This window comes from Macaca thibetana, chromosome 9, assembly GCF_024542745.1.
Source record: "Macaca thibetana thibetana isolate TM-01 chromosome 9, ASM2454274v1, whole genome shotgun sequence".
Taxonomy (NCBI): Eukaryota; Metazoa; Chordata; class Mammalia; order Primates; family Cercopithecidae; genus Macaca; species Macaca thibetana.
Genome location: NC_065586.1, coordinates 83,777,055 through 83,803,248, shown reverse-complemented (window position 1 = coordinate 83,803,248; position 26,194 = coordinate 83,777,055). Strand labels below are relative to the sequence as shown.

Genomic DNA, 26,194 nt, shown 5'->3' with positions numbered 1-26,194 from the left:
TTACAGTTTTCAATTCTATCTAAATCTCCAATCAGTTTAGAGTAACCAGAATACTCAAAAAGTCTCACAAAGAGAGGGAATTTTAAATGGAAAAGAATCCTGCATTTTAAAATAAGCAAAAAGTCTGTAACTTTAAACATGTATATGATATTTATTAATCACTCTAAAAATACAACTATTCAGGCCAGCAATGGTGGGTTAAATTTTTAAATGCATCTAATTAACAGAGTATCTGAGGCCAGGCATGGTGGCTCATGCCTGTAATCCCAGCACTTTGGCAGGCTGAGGCAGGCAGATTACCTGAGGTCAGGAGTTCGAGGCCAGCCTGACCAACATGGAGAAACCCCATCTCCACTGAAAAAAAATATAAAATTAGCCAGGCATGGTGGCGCATGCCTGTAATTCCAGCTACTTGGGAGGATGCGGCAAGAGAATCGCTTGAACCCAGGAGGCGGACATTGCAGTGAGCCAAGATCGCACCACTGCACTCCAGCCTAGGCAACAAGAGCAAAATTCCAACTCGAAAGAGTATCTAATTCAAATCACAATGCATTTCATAATACCTCAAATAACTACATCCTCTTCAAAAGATCAAAAGTATTAAACAAAATTCACAGAATACAATCTTTGCACTAGTAAAGAACAGAGAAGCTTATTGTACTTCAGCCTGAAAATCTACAAAAACCAAAGGAAATAAAAGTCAAAGCTATGCTGAAGTGCTCTAGTATTAAATCAATAGTAAGTTTTAGGTAGTGATCCAAAGCAAAAACTAAGTGCAAGGAGAGAGATTGATTTATAAAACTCAGCTGTGCTCAAGATGCCAAAATGCACAATTCAACTCTACAACCTAGACATGGACCAAAAATATAGCTAGTTTACAAAACACACAAAATGCATTAAAAAAATCACATAATCAGACAGTTACATAGTATCAGACAGAGTGTATTCACTCTGCAATATAAAACACGCACACACACACACACACAAAAATCCACTCACTGGAAGTCAAGTGCTTCACTACTAAGGGTGCTGTGGTACATCTGGGAAATCAGTGCAGGTCAAGGGTGGGAAAAAAAAAGAACAATCCCTATGTACACACAATGGCCTTTACTGGACAGATAAGCTTATTTCATCTTTCCCCATATTCAATAAGAAAACATTAAGAAAAAAATTCTTTAGTTCTTTAGTTCTTTCTTCCCACGTCTTGCGCCTAAATCATATTGAGAATCCTGGCCAAATGTGGAAATAGGACACAATAATACAGAGATTGAATACTTTAAAAGTTCCCATATCATATTAATGCATTACAGATTATATTAAGTGTAAATTTTATTGTAATAAATGTAACTTGACATTCAGTTGCAAGACTTCCTCGAAAAGCTGAAATTTTCAAAAGGAAATGCTAAGAAATACACCTCTATTGACCAAAGTTTACATAACTCATACTAAGTTTATTACATTTGAGGCAGAGTTTACTTTATGTGAATAAAAATGTATGATAGTTAAACTGACCTATCTTCAACACTAAAGAAAATTTAAGATTATAACAAAGTTTAAAAATTCTACTTCACTATGCTAATAGGAAGTTTTTGCCTTTTAGATCTTAAAGCAAATAGTTTTTGATTGGCATAATTTACTTTGGTCAACAGTTTGAGTAAGCAGAGATTTATCTCCCATTTCTGATGAAACAGCAAAATCACAGACATGTCATACTCGGACTTCCTAAAGGAATACCCTTATTTTTAAAGACACTTATAACTTGAAACAATTAAAATCCTAACATGGCCCAAACTGAGGAAATTCAGTTACAATCATACACCATAAAACACAAACAACTTCCCTTCATACATAACCTGAAATTACAGTTTTTCAGAGCAGTAACTACCATGTAAGTATTTACAATGTGGCAGGTACTATGCTAAAGGAATTACTTCTATTATCTCACTTACTATTCAAGATAAACGTATGTGGTAGGTTCCATTATCATCCCCATTTTCCAGATAAAATAGATTGAGAAAATCTAAATAACCTACTCAAAGTCATCCAGCTACTAAATGGAAGATCCAGGATTACAAAACAAGCAGCCTGGCTCCAGAGCCCACACTGCCTCCCTAAAATCTACAATGAAACAATGTATATGCTTAAAAGTACAGATAAATGTAATACTCAATATTTTAATGTAATTTAAAATAGATCTGACCATATTTAAAAATTACAGAACAATTTTAGAACAATCCAAGGTAATCTTTTCTTTAAAGAAATGAAAATTTATTTTTAATATTAAGATAAAAAGTTTCCTAACTTTGTATACACATATATACACACACACACAGAATTCAAATACTTGTTAGATTCACTGTTCATATTCAAAGTGATAAGTACTAATAATAATTATTTGTATAATTACTTAAAATATAATGCATAAACAGTCTTCTTTTTTACACTATGTGGAGATCAAGAAAATTCCTTTGATGGCAGATACAGCTACAATATCCATCTCTAAATATTCTCAACACTGGCCGGGCACAATGGCTCACGCCTGTAATCACAACACTTTGGGAGGCCGAGGCAGGCAGATCACTTGAGATCAGGAGTTCGAGACCAGCCTGGCCAAGGTGGTGAAACCCCATCTCCACTAAAAGTACAAAAACTAGCTGGGCATGGTGGCATGCACCTGTAATCCCAGCTGCTTGCGAGGCTCAGGCAGGAGAATCACCTGAACCTGGGAGGCAGAGGTTCCAGTGAGCCGAGATCCCGCCACTGCATACCAGCCTGGGCAATAGAGTGAGATTCCATCTCAAAAAAAAAATAAAAATAAAAATAAAAAATTCTTAACACTGCCAAAAAGTAATGCCTTGAAGATGTCCACACATGTCCTAATGTCAACTGTTGCAAATGAAGAGTCTACCTTAACTATACATAACTAAAACTTCCCAACTAAAATTAATTCACCCCTAAATTATGTTATTCTTCTATTAATAACTGCCAATACTTATTTAATCCAGTGCAAATTATTTTAGAAGAATGAAATTGCTAATACTTCCTCTGCAACCAACGAAAAATTCAAAAAACTAGGGGAAAGGTGAAGAGTCAAGTACAATATACTAATTTCACCTTTCTTGACAAATGAAAGTATTTTACATTAGTGAATGCATATATTCAATATGTACAAAGAGAATCATCAAACACAGACCAATATACTTTTAACCACCTACGGAACAATGTATATGTGGCGGTAACACACCCTATAAAAGACTTACAGTTATCAGTTTGCTCAGCAAATCCTTACCAATCTAAGGTCAGTCTAACCTCAACATTATTCTTTCTGATAGCAAGTGCATTAATTTCAAAGCTACCAGATAGAAAGCAATTGTAAAACAGAACTGACTACCCCAATCTCACAAATTTCCTAAGTCACTATCTTCAAAACAAATCCTAACATCTTTTCTTAATGAATTTGGGCCACGAGATGAATTCTTCAGTGCTGACTTCGAAAATCAAGTTTAACAGAAAAAATGAAGAAAAAAGTAACAAGGGTAAGAACTAATGGATTCTATGTAATAAAACTTCAGAAATGTTTGTTTAACCCAATGGTTTCTACAGAAAAAAAAAAAAAAAAATACATTTCTTAAGCTATGTTAATATCACATTTTCTGGAAGCTAAATCCTTGTAGTATAGCAGAGGCCTCACATTTCAATTAAGCAGAAAATTGTCATATGCATGCAACACTTTTACAATTCTCTTTACAAACTCTGAAGTCACACACAATATCAATAATAAAATTGATTTCCTAAGCTTTTGTCTTACCAAAAAGATTGAGATGAAAATTTAAAAATAAACGTTTACTTCAAGTGAATTAATGTTAAAACTTTGTGAACTGAATTTCCCATAACAAATACTCCTCCATTAAGTCACTTAAGTGATTACTTCAGAAGTAGCTTAAAATATTTTTTTAAGTGTTGCGCTATCACCAAATGAACAAACAGCAAATGGAGGCAAATTTCAAAATAACACTAGACAATAAGAACTGAAGACTTCTTCACTTCCAAAAAGTAAGCCATTTCGTAACACTAAGTAGTTTATATATTTTATGTGGTTATGAGAAAGCAGATACACTGTTTCATACAAAAATTAAAATATCACCAGTTGCTTTCCCCATGTTATTAAAAATAAAATTCTAAAAAGGTACTAAAGGAACTTTACTATCTTCCAAAACTAAGTTTAAAATGAAGGTGGTTATACCTCACCATATTTTATTATCTTTAATCATTTAGTATTTACTTAGTATATTATAAGCAATGTAAATCTGCATTGATGACTATACTGCTGTGCAAACTTTTACACTGGCAGCAATAAAATTCCTTTTTCCTCACATAAACTGTACATTACTCCTTTCAGTTGTGCTTTACTCTTGAATAAGCACTATGAAAAATGAAGTTTGTAAGTTATCATATAGCAATTAGGTGGTACAGTCACGTTTTTCAGGAAATATAACTTAGCAGATACAAAACAATGTAAAATAAATATTGTGAATAGAATATTTTTTAAAACCCTCATGATTAATTTCAGTAATCACTTACCTTGAGGTAATTTAGGTAACTTCAATAGTCACTGTACTCTCTAGTAGTTAAAAGTATTCCCTGTGAAGATTTATTTGAAAAGAGGCAAATCTACCAAACAATAAAAATACAACAGAAGCCTAAAGTTTCCACATACCCCAAATACACTATTTTTCTATAGTCTCAAATTCAGCACTATATTTCAGACTAATATTAATATATAACCCTACTAACAAATATTTAGAATAATTTAATTTTGCGATATTTTAAAACTGAATTATTGTCCTCAGTTTTCCTCGGAGAAATGGCTTCATTATTAATCTTTCTTTACCAGATAAAAATACTCCAATCACTACTTTCATAAAGGAATTTAACTTTTCACAGGTTAGCTGCCGAAATAAATACTACAGCATGCCAAAGACAAAGTCCTCAATGACCATTTTAATGCCTTCCCACCCCCATAAACAGAAAAACAAGCAAACCAAGTACGTTGGAATATCAAAATTATTGGGAGTGCAATTATCAAAAAAGCAAGCACTTCATTGACTTTCCTCACTGACTTTTTTTCATACCAACTTTTGGCTCAATAAAACCACAACTCTAGAAATCAAGTGTTATTAGTCATTTGACACAATATTTGATACTGCTTTCTATGCATAACTAAAAGTACAATTTTAGAGAAAGTTTTAAGTCACATAAATTTCATGTGTAGAGACCCACATACTCTGAAATCAAAGGAAATGCCAGTCACATCACAGCTCACATGTAAAAACCTGGTAGAATAATTTTAAGGTCTTAATAACCCTGACAATTTTAAATAAAGTGGGAAAAGTAAAAGTAGTGTGTATGTACTTTAAGTGCTGAAAGAAATCTGTCTCCCAGACAGCATTCAATTATTTTCTTCAGAGGCTTTTTTTTCAAAGTTACATAAACATTTAATTTTTTGTTCCTATATATTTGGATGACTGTCAGTATTCATGCTAATAGTAGACTGCTTTGGAAGTCACAAAAGAATTTTTTCCATAATTATCTTCTGGGCAAGCGGGTTTAGCCTTAGTAACATTTTTATCTTCCAGTTTAGCCTTAGTAACATTTTCAATTAATGCCAACTTCAAAATTTGCAAATACTGTTTTAAAATAATATTACTGACTTAACAGAAAACTAAATTTTGGGAGGCTACTTCTTCAGTAAGTTTTATATTCATTTCAAAACAAAAACTTGGGCAAAATTAACTATGCACATGTATATGCAGCTAACATAATCCAAGGGAATAAAACCTCTCCCGATATAAACGTTGTCTTAAAAAAAAATCTTCCCCACAATTTTTAGCAGGACATATAGACACTGCAGTGTCACGCTACCTTTAGACAAAATGCAACTGATACTTGCTAAGAAATAATTTTTATTAAAAATACTCTGCTAGTACTTATGCAATTACATAATTTTAACTAAATATTGTCCACTGCCACAATTCGCATTACCAAACTCATATTACCAAATTTTAGGCCTTGATAGAGCCTAAATGCTTCAGTCACTTCAGACCAATAACTTCTGTTTTCACATACCTTATACACTGGCCTACCAATAGCTCTCAATTCCTGTCAATACTTTCCATTCTGCAAAATGAGGGCCCCATCCCCATCCCTAATCAAAACCAGTCTGTTGTACCTGAAACTGCAAAGATTCATGCTTTTCGATGACCACTAACTTTTGAAGCCCGAAGGCCTAACTTTTAGACAACTAAAGCTATACACTGTTAAAATTCTTGGGCTTCTGTCTTATTCAACAAGCTGACTCAGTAAATTTAATACACTGTATGAAAAAAGCTAACATACCTACAATCTAAAGCTGGAGTAAACTTCTCTTGCCAGCATTTCTGGATATTAGCTGGTAAAATTCACTTGACATTCTACACAAATCAGTGAAATTAACAATACCAAAAGATGTCAGAGAACCTGAAATCTAAAAACGGTGAGCAGCAATTCTGGCATCACAATACTTAAATTTCAAGCATGAACTGAAGTTTTATCTTTGCAATCTTCACTTGCCACACACAATACCCTTGAACCTACACATTGTCATCTGGGATCAAAAACTACTCAATATCCATTCCATGTTTATGACAAGAGCACTGAACATTAAACGCTACTGAAGTGCAAATTTCAAGCCCTATCCTACATCATCCCATAGGGAGAGAAAAAGGTAAATATAACAAAGATCTAGTAAGAACGCCTTATAAGGTATATTATGGCATTATTGATTTCAAACTACAAAACTTCTAAATACAGTCCAAAGTTGTAACTTAAGTGTAAAACATTAACAAAACTACTTTTTGCACTCAATGTGCACCATATATACTGAAAATTATTCTGCTTCTAAAGTTATGCAAATCAGTCATATTTTAAAAGAATCTATCAATGCAACCCAGGAAACTAAAACAATCACTGCAAGATTCTGATGCAATATGCATACGTGCAACACTAATTTTCATTTTATTCTGATCTAAACCCTTGATCTAGGGCCTAAGCCAAGATTTAATCGAAATATGCTCAACCTCAAAGCGTCTACTTTTTTGTTCATTTAGGAGACCGGATTACCGAGCTCTCTAATCCACTAACAGCATACTGTATTCTGTATTAACGGACAATAGCCCTCAGGAAGAGACCGTATAGACAGCCTAAGCAAGCAATCGGTGCCTCGACACTTGCAACCAGGCAAGAGTTCCGTCTAGCCGAACACACCCTAGGTTGAATACAAGAAAAGAAACACAAAATATATGACCTAGCAACCCGACCAGGGTTAAATGTTATAGTCGCCCAAACTAGGGACATTTTCGCATCCGTCTACTCCCACGTTCTAAGAGAGTGACAGAAAGGCAAAGAGGAGCAGCCGCAGAAATGGATACAGGTCAAGTCTAAGTCGAATCCATCCTCTTGATATCTCCTTTTGTTTCTGCTAACGATCTCTTTGATGATGGCTGTCATGTCTGGGAGCCTGTGGCTGAAGAAAAAGGAGGAGAGAGATGGCAGAAGCTGCTGGTGGCGGGGCTTCTTCTGCAGGATGGAAATGGCTCTGGACTTGGCGGTAGCTGATGCCCCTCGCTCTGCCGCCGCTTGGCTCTGGACCGCAGCCGGGTAATGGCTGCTGCGGCGGCTGCTGGATGGTTGCAGCGACTGGGCCTGCTTCTCCTCAGCAGCCAGAGGCCTGGCAGCAGCGGCAGCGGAATGGGGAGAAGACGAATAATCCTCGGAACGGCTGCCTCCTCCGGCGGCCTCCGGAGCCCGGGCCACGGGGGGTGCGGCGGCGGCGGAGGGGAGGTTTAAAACCGGCCCGGGTCCCTGGATGTGCCGCCGCCGCCGCCGCCGTGTTGGAGGCAGTAGAAGGGGAGAGACCAACTCTCCGGCGTTCCCAGCCCTGGAAATGGTGACAGGCGACTCAGACCCCCTCCCTGGAGCTGCAGCCGCCGCGGCCGCCGCGGCCGCCGCTTCTCCCCCCCGCTCCAGGAGCGGGAGGTGCCGCCGCCGCCGCCGCGCCTCAGCCGGCTCCCGCCCGAGCCCACGGCTTCCACCTTCCCCTTCAAGAGAAGCCGAGGAAGCGGCTGCACGGTTAGAAAAGACGAAGAGGAGGCGAGAAACGCCGCCGCTGCCGCCGCCGCAGGCCGGCCGGCTCCCCGAGGGCGCTGCCCCCGCGGCTGCTCACAGGCGCTGAGAGGGGCTCCGGGCCGCGGCCGCCGCCGTCTCTCATCTCCCTCGCCTGAGCCCGGCCTCGCCTCACAGCGGCTCAACTCTCAAACTTCCATCATGGCTGCAGCTTCCGAGAGGAGAGAACTGAGCGCAGCCGCGTCCCGGCGCCCGAGCGCGTATCCTGCCGCAGTGCATAAAGAGTCCCGCCACATCACCGCCCGCCGGCCTGCCCGCCCCCTCCGCCGCCGCGCCGGGAGCCCGGGCTCCTCGGGAGACCGAGGGGAGGCGGGAGCCGAACGAGAGGCGGACTGGACCGTGCCGGGCGAGGGGAGGGCAGGGCAGGGGGCGGTAGGCGGGGGCAGGAGCGGTAGCTCCGGGTGCGAGCGCAAAGCCCCCAAGCCGTAGGCTCTACTGAGCATGCCCAGTGTGGCTGCCTAGAGCTCGCTCGGGCCGGTTCCGAGCCGCCAGCCTGCAACTGCACTTGCCGCGGCTGCTTTTGCAGCAGCGCGAGGCGAGGATAACGAGCTAAGCCTCGGCCTCTGCCCAGAAACCCAGCCGGAGGCAGGGTAGGCTGTTGCGGGGCGGGGGTGGAGGACTGATGATGAAAGCTGAGATGGGTGCGTTGAGCAGTGTCACTGACTCGAGTCTCAGGTTACCTGTGCACAGGTGGAAAGGACCAGGTGACCACGCTGGTCAGTATACAGGGAAATGCAGGGACGGTCCTTGCAAGGGGAATACCCTCCCCCCTGCCTCTGCCCCTGGATTTCCGCGGCGTGGACTGCATTCGCTCTTTTGCATCGCTGTCGATCACAGTCGTTCGCAGAGATTTGACTGTAGCAGCCTTTGCCTAGAGATTCCTCCTTTCCCCAACCCTGTGTCCTCAGGATGTCAGTCTTAGCACAAAGAGCAACCTGCTATTGTGTTTCCAGCGTGCATCACCTCATCCGGCTCCCTTGTAGCGCCCCACCTCTCGCTTCCCCGGTAACTCGGCTTGTTTGCCCTAAAAATGAAAGCTCTCAGCCGAGCGTGCTGAACGTGAACACATCGCCGTTGAATTTCCAGAGCCCAAAGGGCACCTATCTAAATGAACTGAAAGAGGATCCCCGTGAGTGGGACGCACCCCACAGCCCTCTCCTGCGCCCGCTCCGGTGCCCCTAGGAGACTAGAGCATCTCTCCCCCTCGGGCTCCAAGTCGGTTCGCCGCGTCGGACTCAAGCTCGGTTCTTAGAGACCACCTAGCCCCGCCCCCCCTTGGCCTCCGTGAAAACCCGGCGGGATGGATCGCCCGGGGCCAGGCTCCACGCGCCCCGGCCAGACCATGCACGTTCGGGGTTACCAGGTTGAGTGGAAAGTACGGAACGGTAGGAAGCTGCAGCCCAGCGAGTGGGCGGGGCAAGGAGACCTAGGAGGGTTCAAAAGGGGGTGGAAGGATACACGGGCCACAGTCGGAACTACTTTCCGAAGGAGGTCACGTGTGTTCCTAGTTGGGGAACTTTCCAAATTCCCACTCCCCAGTGATAGCTCCGGAGGCAAGTACTCTTCTTTTGCTCGGGGTGTTCTCGCCTGGTGCAGGCTGCAGAACCCCAGCCCTTCCCGCGCCGCGGCGGAAACAGGGACTCGGACCAGCCTCCCGAAGGAGCGCTGTCGGGGCTGGCGCTTGGGGAGCTGGTTACACAAGCACCCACATCCAAACACGTGCCCCCGCCTCCCCGCCTGCTGGCTGCCGCCGATTCTTACAGAACGCGGGGAGAGAGTCCCCAAGCTGGTCCTATTCCTCGCCTGCTACCCTAAGAGCAAGCCAAGGACGGAGACCTGAGACTCCTAGCTCTAGATCGACCTATACTGCGCCTTCCCAAACGTGGGAAAAGGATCTGGGCGCTAGGGGTCTCGGGCCTCTCCCTCGCTGATGCCCTGCCCCTTAGGGTGAACCCTTTTAGTTCTGTGCTTGCGGGTTATCTCCTGCTGCAGCCCAGAGCTTGCATTCTCTGATGTTGCAACAAACGTCCAGTCACTACCCCTGAGCTGGTGAGCGCGCCCCACCTACTGTAGACTCAGCCAAGTGACTTATCTGGTCTGAGAACCTCGTCAATGGCCGTCAGCCTAGAACAAACCTGTCAAGTCCGCTTACAACCCCGACTGGGCAGACCTGTCGCCGTGAGAGAGCTAATTCAGAAATGCAGAGAGTTGGATCGCGCTCCTTCTACCCCGCACCGCACCCGTCAAGGATCTACAAAGCAAATAGTCGACCCGCTTAAAGAGAATGAGCATCAACACCAGTCTGGGAATTTATTGTTTTTTCATTTCCCTTAGGAAGTAGAACTCCAGACCACAATTTGAGTGAAAAAATATCTAACGAGACCTAGGTTGAAGCACTGAGTTGTTTTTCAAACTTTGAGAGAATGAGAATCAATCTGCATGTGTGTTCAATAATTGTAAGTGCCTAGGAAAGTCTAAAGAGGATTTATGCCGTATTTGAGAAAGAGGACTGTATATGTGCACATCATAGTTGCAGGCAACCTGTGAAGACTGGAAACCCCAAGAGACCTAGCGCAGAAAGCCACAGGCCATTACCTAACTCCGGGACTACTAATTAAACCTGGGATATTTACAGTGTTCTTAGAGATCTCTGAGGCGCCGTAAAACTTTGCACTTATATACAGCATTTAAGATAGCTCTACAGGAGTTAACAACCTGCTGAAGCTTCAGTGTTGATATTTATTGAAGGCTGATTTTGTGCATAGTTCTGGTCAGCTTGGGAAAGGCAAGGACCACAGTGGAAAAGGAAATGGAAAGCAACCGGAAAAGAATAAAAGGCAGGCCTCCAGTTGGTTTCCAGAGATGCAGATACTGTCCACATAGCCTAGGGTGAACTACAGATTTCATTATTTTATAAATAACCAAGGATAAGGAGCTCCTGATGCCTAGGTGTTCTACTAGATTGCATGGTAAAAACCAGAGCTGTGTTTAATTATCAATTACTACGTGGTAGAAAAAGGGGGAATGAAGATGAACCTTTAAAAGGGGAGTAGATTAGAGAGGGGTAAAATGTCTCACATTTGTTTCTCAGGTTGCTGATCTTGTCCCCGGAGTCACTGTTATTAGCACTGCCCTACTCTGCTCCTCCCCTGGAGCCTACCATAAGTGACAATTAGTCTCGTATCTGAGAACCTCTGAACTCCGCTTTCAGGGAAGAAAATGAAACAAGGGTGCATTCCTGTCCCTGGTGCGACAGGATCCTCTTGGATTCCATGGCACAGAGTTACTCTGGAGCAGAGAGGATCCGCATCACCAGCACTAAAGTGCTGGAATATGAGACCAGCCTCCAAGTACTTCCATCTGGCTGAAGAAGGAAAATGGGAAATGGGTTTTGCTGCTTCTCTAAACATCAGGTCCCTCTACTTCTCTCTAGTGGTGAATGAAAGGATCATCAATGTTGGCAGATATTTGGCCAGCCCGACAGCAACATCAGGTGGTTATTAGGAGTTGCTGAATAAAATCCTCCTTCTGTTCCTAGTGTTGTTTCTGAAAGAAATACTACTGATGCATCCTTTTCCAATTTTTTGTTTTTCTGTACCTTTCTACCCAAATGGCTGGCCCTATCTAAAGTAAACAAAGTTTCAAAAATAGTACTTTTTTAAAGTTCAATTGAAAATACCTGCTTGGCTGTACAGATATTACAATACACTGGTCTCCAAGCACTTCTTCTTTTTTTTTTTTTTTTTTTTTTTTTTTTTTTTTTTTTTTTTGAGATGGAGTCTTGTAGGCTGGAGTGCAGTGGCATGATCTCGGCTCACTGCAACCTCCACCTCCCGGGTTCAAGCAATTCCCTTGCCTCAGCCTCCCGAGTAGCTGGGACTACAGGCACACACCACCACGCCCGGCTAATTTTTTGTACTTTAGTAGAGGCAGGGTTTCACCATGTCGGTCAGGATGGTTTCGATCTCCTGACCTCGTAATCCGCCCGCCTCAGCCTCCCAAAGTGCTGGGATTACAGGCGTGAGCCACTGTGCCTGGCCGCACTTAGTTCTTTACCTGTCTGCGGAACCAGAATACCATAGGGAGAAGTAGAAGTTTATAATAAAGGGAGAATTATATAAAGCTTCAGGGTGACTGTAGTTGATTCGTGAGCATGATAAACCAGCTTTAATTATCGTTTCTAACAGCTGATTCCAAAACTCTATTGTTACTACATCAAAATGATGTCCAAAGAAAATTTCTTTCTTATTTTCTTTGATAAGCGAAATGACCAGCAACTTGATGTGGATGATATAAATACTTGATGTGCTCTTTGTAGGTCCTCTGCTAAGATGTCTTTTGTGTAAACACTGATCGCTATGAGTGCCTTTCTCATCTCCCATACACTGGCCTTTCAAAAAGGGATCTAACTAAGTAGCTTTAATTTTTAAACCATCTTTTCTATCTCTGTCTGTTTAACTACTGTTTTCTAAATAATACAGAACATAAAAATATAATCATTGGATTGAATTTAAATCCATTCTTCCAAGAGTCTGAGGTTTTCCCCTTATTTCATTTATCCTAATAACAAACATTATTGTTCTTTCATTACAGATAATTTTAAGACATTCTCCAAAAGGCACTACTGTGGGTCATACAAGTAACTATATTCTAAAAGAGAATTTTCCATTATTGTCTACAAGCTTCCCATGTCCCAAATCTCTCCTGAAGCTATTTCAGATGCCACGGTGTCATCTTTCACATCTTGGTAGAGAGATGTGCTGTATGAAATCATCATTCTCAGAGAAATAAGGGTTGAGTTGGTTGCTCCTGAGAACCACAGAGCAGACCAGGTACTCACTGTGTCCAAGTGGCATTCCGAAATTTTGTCTTGGACCATGGAGCAATACAAATAAAAAAGACCTAACATGACAAGACAGCTTTGACTATGTTAGTCTCCAAGCTAACACTGGCTACCAGTTATTTCCCTTAATACTAACTCTAGCCATATGGAACACATTTTTTAGTTTTTTTTTTTAGACCTCCCAATAATAGAAAGAGGTAATTCCCATATACCAGCAAATATTGGGACACCTACCAGGTGCTTCACAGAATAACCCGAATTTTTTTTTTTTTTTTGAGACGGAGTCTCCCTCTGTTCCTCAGACTGGAATGCAGTGACATGATCTCGGCTCACTGCAACCTCTGCAGAATAGCCCGAATTTGTCTAGGTAGAGGGACATTGAGAAGGAGTCAAGACCCAGCTCTGCCTGACTCCTACAATTTTCCCCTGCAAAACATCCTTCTGGCCTCTGAGGCATCACAAAAAACCAGCACCTTTTTCAAAGAGAAAATGCATGGGACACACAGCCCTGGAGCATGAAAAAAGGCAGACTTACAGCTTATCTGCTTTTTCTTTCCTTCTTTTCCCTTATCAAGACTCCACACTCCAGAATCTTTTTCTGTGCATCCTCTTGAGGGTAGGGGATCTTATCCCAATTCATTTATTTAATGATTCAATCAATAAATATTTGGGAGCCTATTAAGTGGCAGTACTGTTCTAAGCTCCATGGACAGAGCAGTGACTACTATGGCATATAGTGTTCACCGTCATGGAATTTAGTCTGCATTGAAAACTTGACTTCTATGGCTGACGTTGTTACAACCTCTTCCCAGCCCATAAAGTAAAGGTAAAGCAATGGAAAATACCCTGATATTTTATAATTATTTTGTTTTGTTTTTGAGACAGAGTCTCGCTCTGTTGCCCAGGCTGGAGTGCAGTAGCACAATCTCAGCTCACTGCAACCTCTGCCTCACGAGGTGTTCAAGCGGTTCTCCTACCTCAGCCTCTCGAGTAGCTGGGATGACAGGCATGCACCACCATGCCTGGCTAATTTTTTGGTTTTTTTAGTAGAGACGGGGTTTCGCCACGTTGGCCAGACTGGTCTTGAACTCTTGGTCTTAAGGGATCTGCCCTTCTCTGCCTCCCAAAATGCTGAGATTACAGGCATGAGCCACTGCACCCTGCCGGATAATTGTTTTCAATTATCTATTGCTACATAATAAATTGCCTTAAAACTTTCTGCTGTCTTCCTCTTGGGACCCAGGCACTGTGTAAAGAAGTTTGGGCTGGACCACTGAATGATGAGCAATCACAGCAAGAAAGGAGTCCCTAACCATTTTAGCTACTTTAACTGAGGTCCCAGACATGTGGGAAGCCATCTTGGACATTCCAGACCCAGCCAAACTCACAGCTGAATAAAGCACATGTCTGACCTGAACTGATACCATGGGGGCCACTTAAAACTTAGTAGCTCAAAACAACTACCACCATTTACTTCCTCACAATTCTGCAACTGGGGAAAGGCACAGCTGGACAGGTTGGCTCCCTTATGACATCAGCTAGGGTCAGACATGTGCTTTATTCAGCTGTGAATTTAGCTGGGCCTGGAGTGTCCAAGATAGCTTACCACATGTCTGGGACCTCAGCTAGAGTAGCTAAAAATGGTTAGGAGCCTCCTTTCTTGGTGTGGTTGCTCATTATTCAGTGGTCCAGCCCAGGGTTCTTTACATGGTGCTTGGATCCCAAGAGGAAGACAGCAGAAACTACAGGGTCTCTTAAATCCTGGGTTCAGAAGTTCCAGAATGTCACTTCCACCTTATTTTCTTGACCAAGCAAGTCACAAGGACAGCCCAGATTCAAAAGGAAGGGAAAGATACTCTACTCTTTGATGGAAGTAGTGGCTGAGATAAGAGAACTTGTTGCCAGTCAATTTGGGGACTAGTCTATCATGATCCATCCTCCAGCTACAACAGTATACGTATGCACATATATGCACGTGTGCGCACGTACACACACACACACACGACATACATAATACACTCACTCCCTTTCTCCAAAACTATTATTCTGTATAGCATCAGTGTTAAAGTTCAAGATCCAGTAATATATACTAGCCCAGATGTGGATGAGGCATTTCAGATGCAGCTTCTCTTCATCTGGAGACCTGTTAACTAAAAGACAAGTTACATACACAACATACAATACTGAAAAGGTGATAGGATAACTGCAGTAGACACGCCTGTTTGAAAGTGGGGAAAATGGAGGGCAAATGGCAGTCATTAGTCCACAGCAATTCTGAAATCCCGCCAAGCACCGTTACCAGTCCTCTGAGGATCAAGTTCCCCATTAGTACCTAGGTTGGCCTCCCTCAGAATAGTTTCCCAATGCATTGCTCTCAAGAGCTCTTAGTTCCGCCCTCTGGGGTCTAGACTAGGACCTCTGAATCAATTTTCCTTTTTCATAAGAAACTGCCTTCCTTGAACAGAGGCTTCAGAAATAACACAACCCATCTACAACCATCTGATCTTTGACAAACCTGACAAAAACAAGAAGTGGGGAAAGGATTCCCTATTTAATAAATGGTGCTGGGAAAACTGGCTAGCCATATATAGAAAGCTGAAACTGGATCCTTTCCTTATACCTTATACAAAAATTAATTCAAGATGGATTAAAGACTTAAATGTTAGACATAAAAACTCTAGAAGAAAACCTACGCAATACCATTCAGGACATAGGCATGGGCAAGGACTTCATGTCTAAAACACCAAAAGCAATGGCAACAAAAGCCTAAATTGACAAATGGGATTTAATTAAACTAAAGAGCTTCTGCACAGCAAAAGAAACTACCATCAGAGTGAACAGACAACCTACAGAATGGGAGAAAATTTTTGCAATTACCCATCTAACAAAGGGCTAATATCCAGAATCTACAAAGAACTTAAACAAATTTACAAGAAAAAATCAAACAACCCCATCAAAAAGTAGGCAAATTATATGAACAGACACTTTTCAAAAGAAGACATTTATGCAGCCAACAGACTCATGAAAAAATGCTCATCATCACTAGCCATCAGAGAAATGCAAATGAAAACCACAATGAGATACCATCTCACACCAGTTAGAATGGTGATCATTAAAAAGTCAGGCAACAACAGGTGCTGGAGAAGATGTGGAGAAACAGGAACACTTTTACACTGTTGGTGGGAATGTAAACTAGTTCAACTATTGTGGAAGACAGTGTGGTGATTCCTCAAGGATCTAGAACTAGAAATACCATTTGACCCAGCCATCCCATTACTGGGTATATACCCAAAGGATTATAAATCATGCTACTATAAAAACACACACACAAGTATGTTTATTGAGGCACTATTCACAACGGCAAAGACTTGGAACTAACCCAAATGTCCATCAATGATAGACTGGATTAAGAAAATGTGGCACATATACACCATGGAATACTATGCAGCCATAAAAAAGGATGAGTTCATGTCCTTTGTAGGGACATGGATGAAGCTAGAATCCATCATTCTGAGCAAACTATCACAAGGACAGAAAACCAAACACCGCATGTTCTCACTCATAGGTGGGAACTGAACAATGAGAACAGTTGGACACAGGGCAGGGAACATCACACACCAGGGCCTGTCTTGGGGTGGGGGGATGGGGGAGGGATAGCATTAGGAGATATACCTAATGTAAATGACGAGTTAATGGGTGCAGCACACCAACACGGCACATGTATATATATGTAACAAACCTGCACGTTGTGCACATGTACCCTAGAACTTAAAGTATAATAAAAATAATAACAAAACAAAACAAAAAATAAAGTAGATATAAATATAAGTGCAGAACTGCTTTGAATGGCTACGCCGGGCACATCACTTGTGGGTTAGCCCTGCTCTGCAAGGAGCACTACCTCTGCTGCGGTACACTGCCGCTTCAATAAAAGTTACTACCACCACCAAATAAAAAAAAAAGAATCTGCCTTCCTTTTACAGTTAAATAACTCTCTCACCCTGCTTCCTGCCTGTAGGAAGTTGGGGACTTGGAAGGTTTTTCATTTTGAACTGTCTCTTCCTTAGTCCAAGCTGGTGCAATTTTATCCATATAACTCTTTAAAATTTTGTGACTCTTATTGGAGTTCACTTCTTGCCCACAAAGCAACATCTATAATTCTTTCAAAAACAAACCTCTCTGCCTGTAGTCCTAGCACGTTGGGAGGCCAAGGTGGGAGGACTGCTTGAGGCCAGCAGTTTGAGACCAGCCTAGGAAACATAGTGAGACTCTGTCTCTGAAAAAAATTAAAAATTTAAATTAAAAATTTAAAAAAACCTCTCTCTACTGTGGACCTGTAGAAGTAACTACTGTGGGACAACACTTAAGATTCTTAGAAGACTTTTTGTCTAGATGAGGGCAATATCTTAAATATTTTAGAGGTCTTAGCACCGAGTCTTGATAGGATCTTTACCTTGAGGCCAATTCTACAGGCAAGCCCTTGAGGCCATTTCTTACTTTGAGAGTCTTTCTGGCATAAAAAGACTCTGCATAAAAATGGGATACTTCCTTTTTTAACACATCTCTGTCTCTTGTGATATCATCATACATCACTTGTGTATCTTTGTACATCCCTAAAAGAAGCCAACTGTCACTCTGAACATTCAGCCTGAATGTTGCCAAATCCACAAGTTTATTAGGTATACTTTCTATCTTCTGTGTTTTACCATATATCTGGCCACAAGGGTTGTCAAACATTTTGCTGCTGCTAACACCATTTTTCCAACCTTCAATAGCAATTTTCTCACTGCTCTTACAGCTCTATTACAAGTCTTTTCCCCAGACTAAGGAGACATATCAACTAAAAGCAAGTGAGGGAACCTGGATTAAATCTTGGAACAGAAAAAGAACATCACTACAAAAACAAGTGAATTTCATATAAGGTTTGTACCTTGTGTTAATTTCCTGGTTTTGATCATTGTTCTGGGGCTATTAATAAGTTCTTGGCCAGGAACTGTGGCTCATGCCTGTAATTCTGACACTTTAGAAGGCTGAAGTGGGAGGATGGCTTAAACCCAGGAGTTCGAGACCAACCTGGGCAACAGAGTGAGACCCCCCCCATCTCCTGAAAGCAGGGAATTTTTTTTTTTTTTTTTTTTTTTTGCAGAATCTTACTCTGTTGCCCAGGTTGGAGCGCAGCAGTGCAATCTCGGCTCACGGCAACCTTCACCTCCTGGGTTCAAGCAATTCTCCTACCTCAGCCTCCCAAGTAGCTGGAATTATGGGCACGTGTCACACGCACAGCTAATTTTGTATTTTAGTAGAGACAGGGTTTTGCCATGTTGGCCAGGCTGGTCTTGAACTCCTGGCCTCAAGCGATCCACTCACCTCGGCCTCCCAAAGTGCTGGATTACAGGCGTGAGCCACTGTGCCTGGCCAAGACCCCCATCTCTTAAAAAAAAAAAAAAAGAGCTATTAATACTAGGCCTGCTAGATAACAAGCATACATAAACTCCACACCAGGTCAGGCATGGTGGCTCACTCCTGTCATCTCAGCACTTTGGGAGGCCAAGTGGGTAGATTTTTTGAGCTCAGGAGTTCGAGACCAGCCTGGGCAACATGGAAAAATCATGTCTCTACAAAAAATACAAAAATTAGCTGGACATGGTGGTGTGTGCCTGTAGTCCTAGCTACTTGGGAGGCTGAGGTGGGAAGATCACCTGAGCTCCAGGAGGTCGAAGTTGCAGTGAGCAGTGATCGCACCACTGTACTCCAGCCTGATGACAGTGAGACCCTGTGTCAAAAAAAGAAAGAAAAAAAATTCATACCATTTTTGCAACTTTTTTCTAAGTCTAAAATTTCTTCTAGGCCACACGCGATGGTCCACGCTTGTAATCCCAGCACTTTGGGAGACCAAGGCAGGTGGATCACTTGAGGTCAGGGGGTTTGAGCCCAGACTGGCCAATATGGTGAAACCCTGTCTCTAAAAAAAATACAAAAATTAGTAGGGAGTGGTGGCACATGCTTGTAATCCTAGCTCTTTGGGAGGCTGGGGCAGGAGAATCGCTTGAACTCGGGAGGTGAAGGTTGCAGTGAACCGAAATCACACCACTGCACTCTAGCCTGGGTGACAGAGCGAGACTCTGCCTCAAAAAAAAATTATTTTAAAATAAAATATTTAAAAACCAAATTAGTTAGGCATGGTGGCTCATGCCTGTAATCCCAGCATTTTGGGAGGCTGAGAGGGAAGGATTGCCTGAGGCCAGGGCAACATAGCAAGACCCCAGTCTCTACAAAAAAATAATAATTAGCTGGACATGGTGGCATGTGCCTGTAGTTCTAGCTACTGGGGAAGCTGAGAAAAGATTCAAGGGAGGGGAAACAGACTCCATCTCCTTTTGGTGGGAAGGGTGGCATGTGTGTAGAGGCATGGAGGAATTGTTGGTGGCCGTCTTCCACAATGACCCTAGTCCTCTCCCCTATAAATAACTCCCAAAACAGACCATTTTACATTGTTCTTCTCTCAGGTCAGTTCTGCCTAGAATATCTGTCATTTAAGAATCCTATCAGCTGACAATTTGATTAGCAACTGAATGTTTTCAGTTGTTTTCTATTTTGCTCCTTAATCTTCCAGTTTCTTAACATGCTTACTCATCTATTTTACATGCATAATTCTACTCTAGGACTAATGTATTTCCCAAAAGATTCATTAAAATTCAATGAAATAAAACAAAAGTGATAATACATATATATAGATGTGTTTGCATAAATACATAGAAATTATCTGGAAGAATAAACAAGAGATGAGATAACACATTATCTCTGAGGACAGGATAGAGAGGGAAGGCTTTCAAGGGAGATAAATTTCTCTTTTTGTTTATTGCTTTTTATATGGTTCAAAGGTTCTTTACAATGATTATTATTTTTATAAGGTAGAAAGGTGATTTCATCAATTAGAATTAAAACTAAAAATATGTCTATTATCAAGAGAATATTAAAAAACTAGGAAAGAAGCTTGATTCTAATTTTATTTTAAAATAAATGAGCACCCTAAAGAATTTCCAGAATTTAAGCATAAAGGTCTGTTTGGTGTTTGCTGGACCATAGGAATACACAGGAATATCTGCCATAAATGGTACATAGTAGAGATGTATGGTAGACAGGCTGTATCTTATCCTGAATACCCTTTCTTCCCCAGATCAATGGTCTTGAGCAGATCTATTTTTCACTCTTTGTACTATTTAATAACTTTTCCTGCTCAAAGAAAATGTTCTCCAAAAATAATCATATGACAGCACAGTACCCCACCTTCTTCCATTCAAGAAAGTGGCAGACTGCTTTATCATCCAGTGCATAATAGCTAGAAAAAACTTCATAGATCTGCTAGTTTACCAATCTCATTTTACAAATGAAGAAACTGAGGCCCAAAGGGTTTACATGCCCCAGATTACATAGCAACTCAATGAGGGATCCTCAGTTGGAGCCTGGAGAATTCCCTGTTATACCCTATCAGTGAATAAAGATGGTAAGAAAGTCTAGCTTGTATAGAAACATAAACGAGTTAGTTAGAAATTTGACTAGAGATGGCTTTTAATGACATTTTCAAGTCTTGGAAAGGAGTGAACAAAGAAAACACGGAGACTGCTTAAATAGAGATGATAAATAGGGTTTGGGATGGAGAAAAACAGTTATAAGTGAATGAATGATTCCCGATGTTCACTCTCTAACCTTAAATGTCCTGAAATTAGCCCATGACGCCTTAGTACCTTAAGTATCAAACATTAAAACATGAATAGCCACATGTTGCAAATTTGTTTCTCCTCCTCAGTTCCTAAGATTACTGGGAGTGTCTTTCAGACAAGAATATAAAGGAGGCAGCCATTATATGTGGACCAAAGACAGAAAAGGGACTCTTTTGAAAGGAAGGAGGAAGGACTCTTTTGAAAGGAAAGAAACACCAAACGCACAGGGAGGAAGGAGAACGCTGCCACCTGCTGAAGAGTTGGAGTCAATGAAAATGCTGCCATGCAGTTACAGTCAGCACCTTCATCATGGCTCAAAATTAATTAGAGAACCTCTTCGCAGTCTGAGGCAGGTCAGTGCTGAGAGAAAGCTTAATTCTAGATTAAATCAGGCCAATGTGTGCTGGAGAAAGGTTAGTTTGTCTCTGGTATGAGGTGGTAGAGGTCTGCATATCTGCTTCTCTTTCTTGCACAAATATTTATGCTTATTAGCTTTGAATTTTTTCCCAAAACCTAAATTTCTAAATACTAACATATTATCGGATGAGTCTAGATAAAAGTGATATAAGAAAAGGCAATACAAGGAACTTTATTCAAGTAATGCATGCACTACGTTAAAAATTCTCTAGGGCTCACCACTATCCTTCCCCAGATAAGTGATTTCCCCCTCTTCCCACCCCCCCGCCACCCCGCCCCCGCCACGCCCCACCACCCAGAGTTTTCCATTTCTTCCTCTTCTATTCATATACAAATATACACACACACACCAAGGACAACTGCAGGAGACGGCTGGGAGAAAGTTGCCAATCCTTTGTATAAAGCCTCAGTCTTTACCTTTTCATCCATCCTTCCACTCTCCTTTCTCCTGCCCTGTCTTGCCATTCTTTCTTCCAATCCCTATTTTTCTCCTCTTGACCTCTATCTTTCAAGATTCCCTTTATTAATATACAAGAAACTGATATGGCTGAGAGATCCCATGGGAAGGTGATATATACAGGACTGCCAAGTTACGCAACTCCAAGGCCACAATTGGTATCATATGTGATGCTGTTGTTTTGTACCTTTTGATTTTTCAACCACATAAATGTGTAGTAGCTTTAATTTATATTTAATTATATATTTAATTATATATTCAATCTTTTTGAATCTGACCTTGGTCCCCAACGGTAGACCACTGTTTAATTTCATGGTTACACTAAATAATAAAATAAAGCAGTTCTAGACCCTGCCCAGTTATAAGTCTCTTATTAAACAGTGTTTTAGGATCAATAGAATAAGTTCAAAAAATACTCCTATTGTGATTTAGATTTTTCTCTCTTATAGGAACTTCAGAAAGAATACCATAGAAAAACCTAATGTTGTCAGAACTAGTTTAGGATGGAAATTTTAACTTTTCTAAATACAATAGAACAGTTCCCTTTTGCAGATTTTGGTTACTTAATTGTACTAAATGTGTTACATTTCATTTGGTTTTTTGTTTTTGAGATGGAATGCCCAAGCTGGAGTGCAGTGGGGCAATCTTGGCTCGCTGTAAACTCTGCCTCTCGGGTTCAAGCGATTCTACTGCCTTAGCCTCTCAAGTAGCTGGGAGTAGAAGTGCACACCACTATGCCAGGCTAATTTTTGTATTTTTAGTAGAGATGGGGTTTCACCATATTGGCCAGGCTGGTCTTGAACTCTTAACCTCAAGTGATCCGCCTGCCTCGGCCTCCCAAAGTGCTGGGATTACAGGTGTGAGCCACCGCACCTGGCTTAAATGTTTACATTTATTAAAGAAGGTACAGGTTTGCACTGCAGGGAACTCTAAAGAAAAATGAAGTCTGTAAGGAAAGTCATGGTACTTGAAAATTAATTTGGGAATATTTCAAATCCTTAACATAAATTTTATGAAGTCAGGGAACTGGGAGAAAGCTAATGAATAGAAACCGACCATTTTCAGAAAAATAAAAATAACCTCATTTACATACATGGCTCTGAGCCATAAGTCATTTCTGAAATTTCTTTTCTGGACATGGTATCTTTGTCTTGGCTAGCTCCCAGGGTGCAGCCCCAGGCCACCGGCTGCTCCCACTCTTGGGACCACTCTTTTCCTATATCACCTGTTGAAACAAGTAAGAGGGAGGACTTAATTAAGATGTGCTTTATTCTTGTGTTCTTGTAGACTTGTTCATTGTAAAATAGGATTTTCTGCATTTCAAATCTTGTTTATTTTACAATGTTGTGGCATTTCTCCTATTAACTGGTCAACTTTTCCTTATGACTTGAATTTGGCACGTTAAATGTTCTCACTCCTTTAAAGTAGAATTAAACTGAGTCCTACTTGAGAATGGCCATTATTCTGTTTTTGAAATGTACTGTCCTTTGTAACTACATACAGAAATCTGCAAACCAGAAAATGTTTGCCCTTATTCTTTTTTGTCCTTTACCTTATTCAGGGCAAACATTTTCTGGTTTGCAGATTTCTGGATGTAATTACCTTGGTGGTTTAGTGGGCTTGAGTTTGTTTCAGAAGCTAAGTCGAGCAATCCTGACCCCTAGTTCTCCCAAACTGCACAAATTATTTCTAGTAACCTTCTCCACTAGACATGTGTTTATTTTGTAATTAATAAAGGGTAAAGAAGGCCTTAAAGGCATTTGTGCTTCAGGGCACTCAATGTAAATGAATTACAGTGCTCTTTGTATAACATCTTGGTTGATGGTAGACTAATGATGCCCTTTAAAGAAAGAAATGTGGGAATCATGAATAAAAATACTTCCAGAAATTATCAAAAGCCACATTATAGAAAGAAATTTTGTGTCTCATAGAACACTGATGGATTACTACTCATTGGTCACTAGTTATTTGAATAAGGCGACCAAGGGATTTTCCCAAATTTAGAAGATTCCTATGACTTACATATATGGACCTTCAGAGGGACTGTTCCTGAGTCTTTGAGAGGCACAGCAATGTCCTCAGTGATGTGGCTTCAGTGAAACAGTCACACAACTTAGGAGACTCCAACACAAGCAATTCCACTTTTGGGTATAAACATCAGAGTAGTGGTCTTCAAACTGGAGAAATAAGGTTCTTAGTTTCAAGAGAATCAATTCTGGATCTTTAACTTCCATATATGCTTTCTTCTAAACCTGATGTGCCTGAGAACTAGTGTAGTCAAGTGGACCTAGTAGTTCCATGTCCCCATCTCCCCTTTCGCAGTGCCCTTTATCCCACTTTAAAAGGGAAAGGAATACCCCTCTCCATCTGAACACTGAAATGATGTACTGCCTGAAAGTGTAAAAACCTTCAAGGAGCTAAAGAGATCATCTGCAATAATGATATTGCTGCTAAGTAGCTGAATAATGTATTAACAAACCCTTTTAAAAGTTAACCTGTTTAATATTAATTTTTTTTTCTGGTAAATTGAAAGAGAACCTATTCAAACTATTCATTGAAAAATCATTAAAACTAAGATCACTAAGTGATGTGTGACATATAATTTGGGAAGCTTTCAAATAAATGAGTAACATTGCTAAAACAATTCCTCTCACTCACCATCTACTTATGTGAATAATATTACTCAGTGTTTACAATATAAAAGCAAAAACTAGGGATAAATGATCTAATGCTGAACTTGTCTCCTTCTAGGAATATGTAAAATTCATTTATGGTATATAAACCATTTTTTTAAGCCCAGTTGATTTTTTTATGTTTAATAATTATCAAAATTTAAAAGTATTTACTTGATTATACAAAAATACTAATGATAATTTGGAATAATTTTTAACACTGAGAAGCATTATGGTCAAGAAAGTTTAACACAATTTAAATTTTTATATAAAATTTGTTGCATGGAACTATGATACAGTCATCATCAATAAAAGATATCCACACATAATATATGTTATATCCAAATAAAAATCTATATCAGAATTGGAAAAAAAAATTCAAGTTCAAAGAGAAAAAAGAATGATGTAAAATTTCCCATTGTAAAGAAAGTGTGTTCATTTTTTAAATGTTTTGATGGATAATGGTAACAAATTACTATAGTATTTATGAATATTGGATACATTTAAGAATTCTACTTTAAATGCTACATAGGCCAGGCACAGTGGCTTACGCCTGTAATCCCAACACTTTGGGAGGCTGAGGCGGGTGGATCACCTGAGGTCAGGAGTTTGAGACCAGCCTGGCCAATATGGCGAAACCCTGTCTCTACTAAAAATACAGGCGAAACCCCGTCTCTACTGAAAATACAAAAAAATTAGCAGGGAATGGTGGCAGGTGTGTGTAATCCTAGCTACTTGGGAGACTGAGACAGGAGAGAATCGTTTGAACCCGGGAGGCAGAGGTTGCAGTGAGCCAAGATCGTGCCATTGCACTCCAGCCTGGGTAACAAGAGCAAAAACTCTGTCTCAAAAAAAAAAAAAAAAAAATTACATAACTAGGAAATTACTTCCTTTGCACCTACTTAAACTTACAATAAAAAAGTTCAATTCTAACTCGACCATGTGTAAGGAGGAAAAGTTTTTCCAAATTGTTTGTGGGATAAGCTAACAAAAAAGTTTAAAGACCTTACTCTAGCAAAACTGTCATATATTGAAAGCAGAAACACGTATAGGGAAATTCATGTAAATATTATTTAAAACAGCAAAAAATTAGAACCTAAATGTTCCATATAGATAAATCAAATGTGATATTTTCATATGATAAAACATTATACAGCAGGTTAAACAAATAAATTAGATGAATTTATCAACATGGAAATATTGCAAGCTTTATCAGATACTAGTTAAATCTGATTCTCAGAATTACATTGGGCTCATCCTTCTTTCATTTCTCATTCTTCTCATGACAGAGAAACCCATCCAGAAAGTAGAATAGGCGTGACATTGCCCAAACTTTGGCCCTGAAGCAGAGAACTCTGAGTGGGCATGTAACATGATCATATCGCAGTTCTAATCATGGAGCCTTCATCATTATGTAAGGTATTTTAATGACTACACTTGCTGGGAGTGGAAGGGAGATTAAACGGCTCAAATAACCAATTAGGAGGAAAAGGATTCCCTCATCATCTAGTCTTGCGTGACATAATGACGTTTCTGTCAACAACAGCCCGCATATGCCAAGGCAGTCCCATGATTATAATGGAGCTGAAAAATTCCTATCGCCTTGTGAACCTAGCCATCCTAACGTCATGAAGTAAGCATTACTCGCAGTTTGTGGTGATGCTGGTGCAAGCAAACTTACTGCGCTGTCAGTCATATAAGAGTATGGCACATTCAATTATGTACACTATGTAATACTTGATAATGATAACAACTGTTACCAGTTTATGTATTTACTATACCATACTTTTAATTGTTCTTTTAGAGTGTACTCCTTCTACTTCAGCTCCATGTATGTTACTAACTCTGAAGAGCTTCCGGTGGA

General features: G+C 40.7%; 2 protein-coding genes across 2 annotated transcripts in view; one reads left to right on the top strand and one right to left on the bottom strand.

Annotated features, from left to right (window-relative positions):
- Positions 1–7,674, bottom strand: part of PTEN (phosphatase and tensin homolog) — a 103,968-nt gene extending 96,294 nt beyond the window's left edge. The window contains exon 1 of the mRNA XM_050805585.1: positions 7,467–7,674. Coding sequence (XP_050661542.1) covers positions 7,467–7,545 — 79 coding nt within the window. The 5' untranslated portion in view covers positions 7,546–7,674. The remainder of the gene's footprint in view (positions 1–7,466) is intronic.
- Positions 7,675–8,481: 807 nt separating this feature from the next.
- On the top strand, positions 8,482–11,753 carry KLLN (killin, p53 regulated DNA replication inhibitor). The gene has a single exon (XM_050805590.1). The coding sequence runs from the start codon at positions 9,521–9,523 to the stop codon at positions 10,058–10,060; it is 540 nt and encodes a 179-aa protein (XP_050661547.1). The 5' UTR covers positions 8,482–9,520; the 3' UTR covers positions 10,061–11,753.
- The last annotated feature ends 14,441 nt before the right edge of the window (positions 11,754–26,194 follow it).

Bases quoted from the DNA above. Each gene is read 5' to 3' on its own strand.
- KLLN (XM_050805590.1), top strand. From the start codon at position 9,521: ATGGATCGCCCGGGGCCAGGCTCCACGCGCCCCGGCCAGACCATGCAC.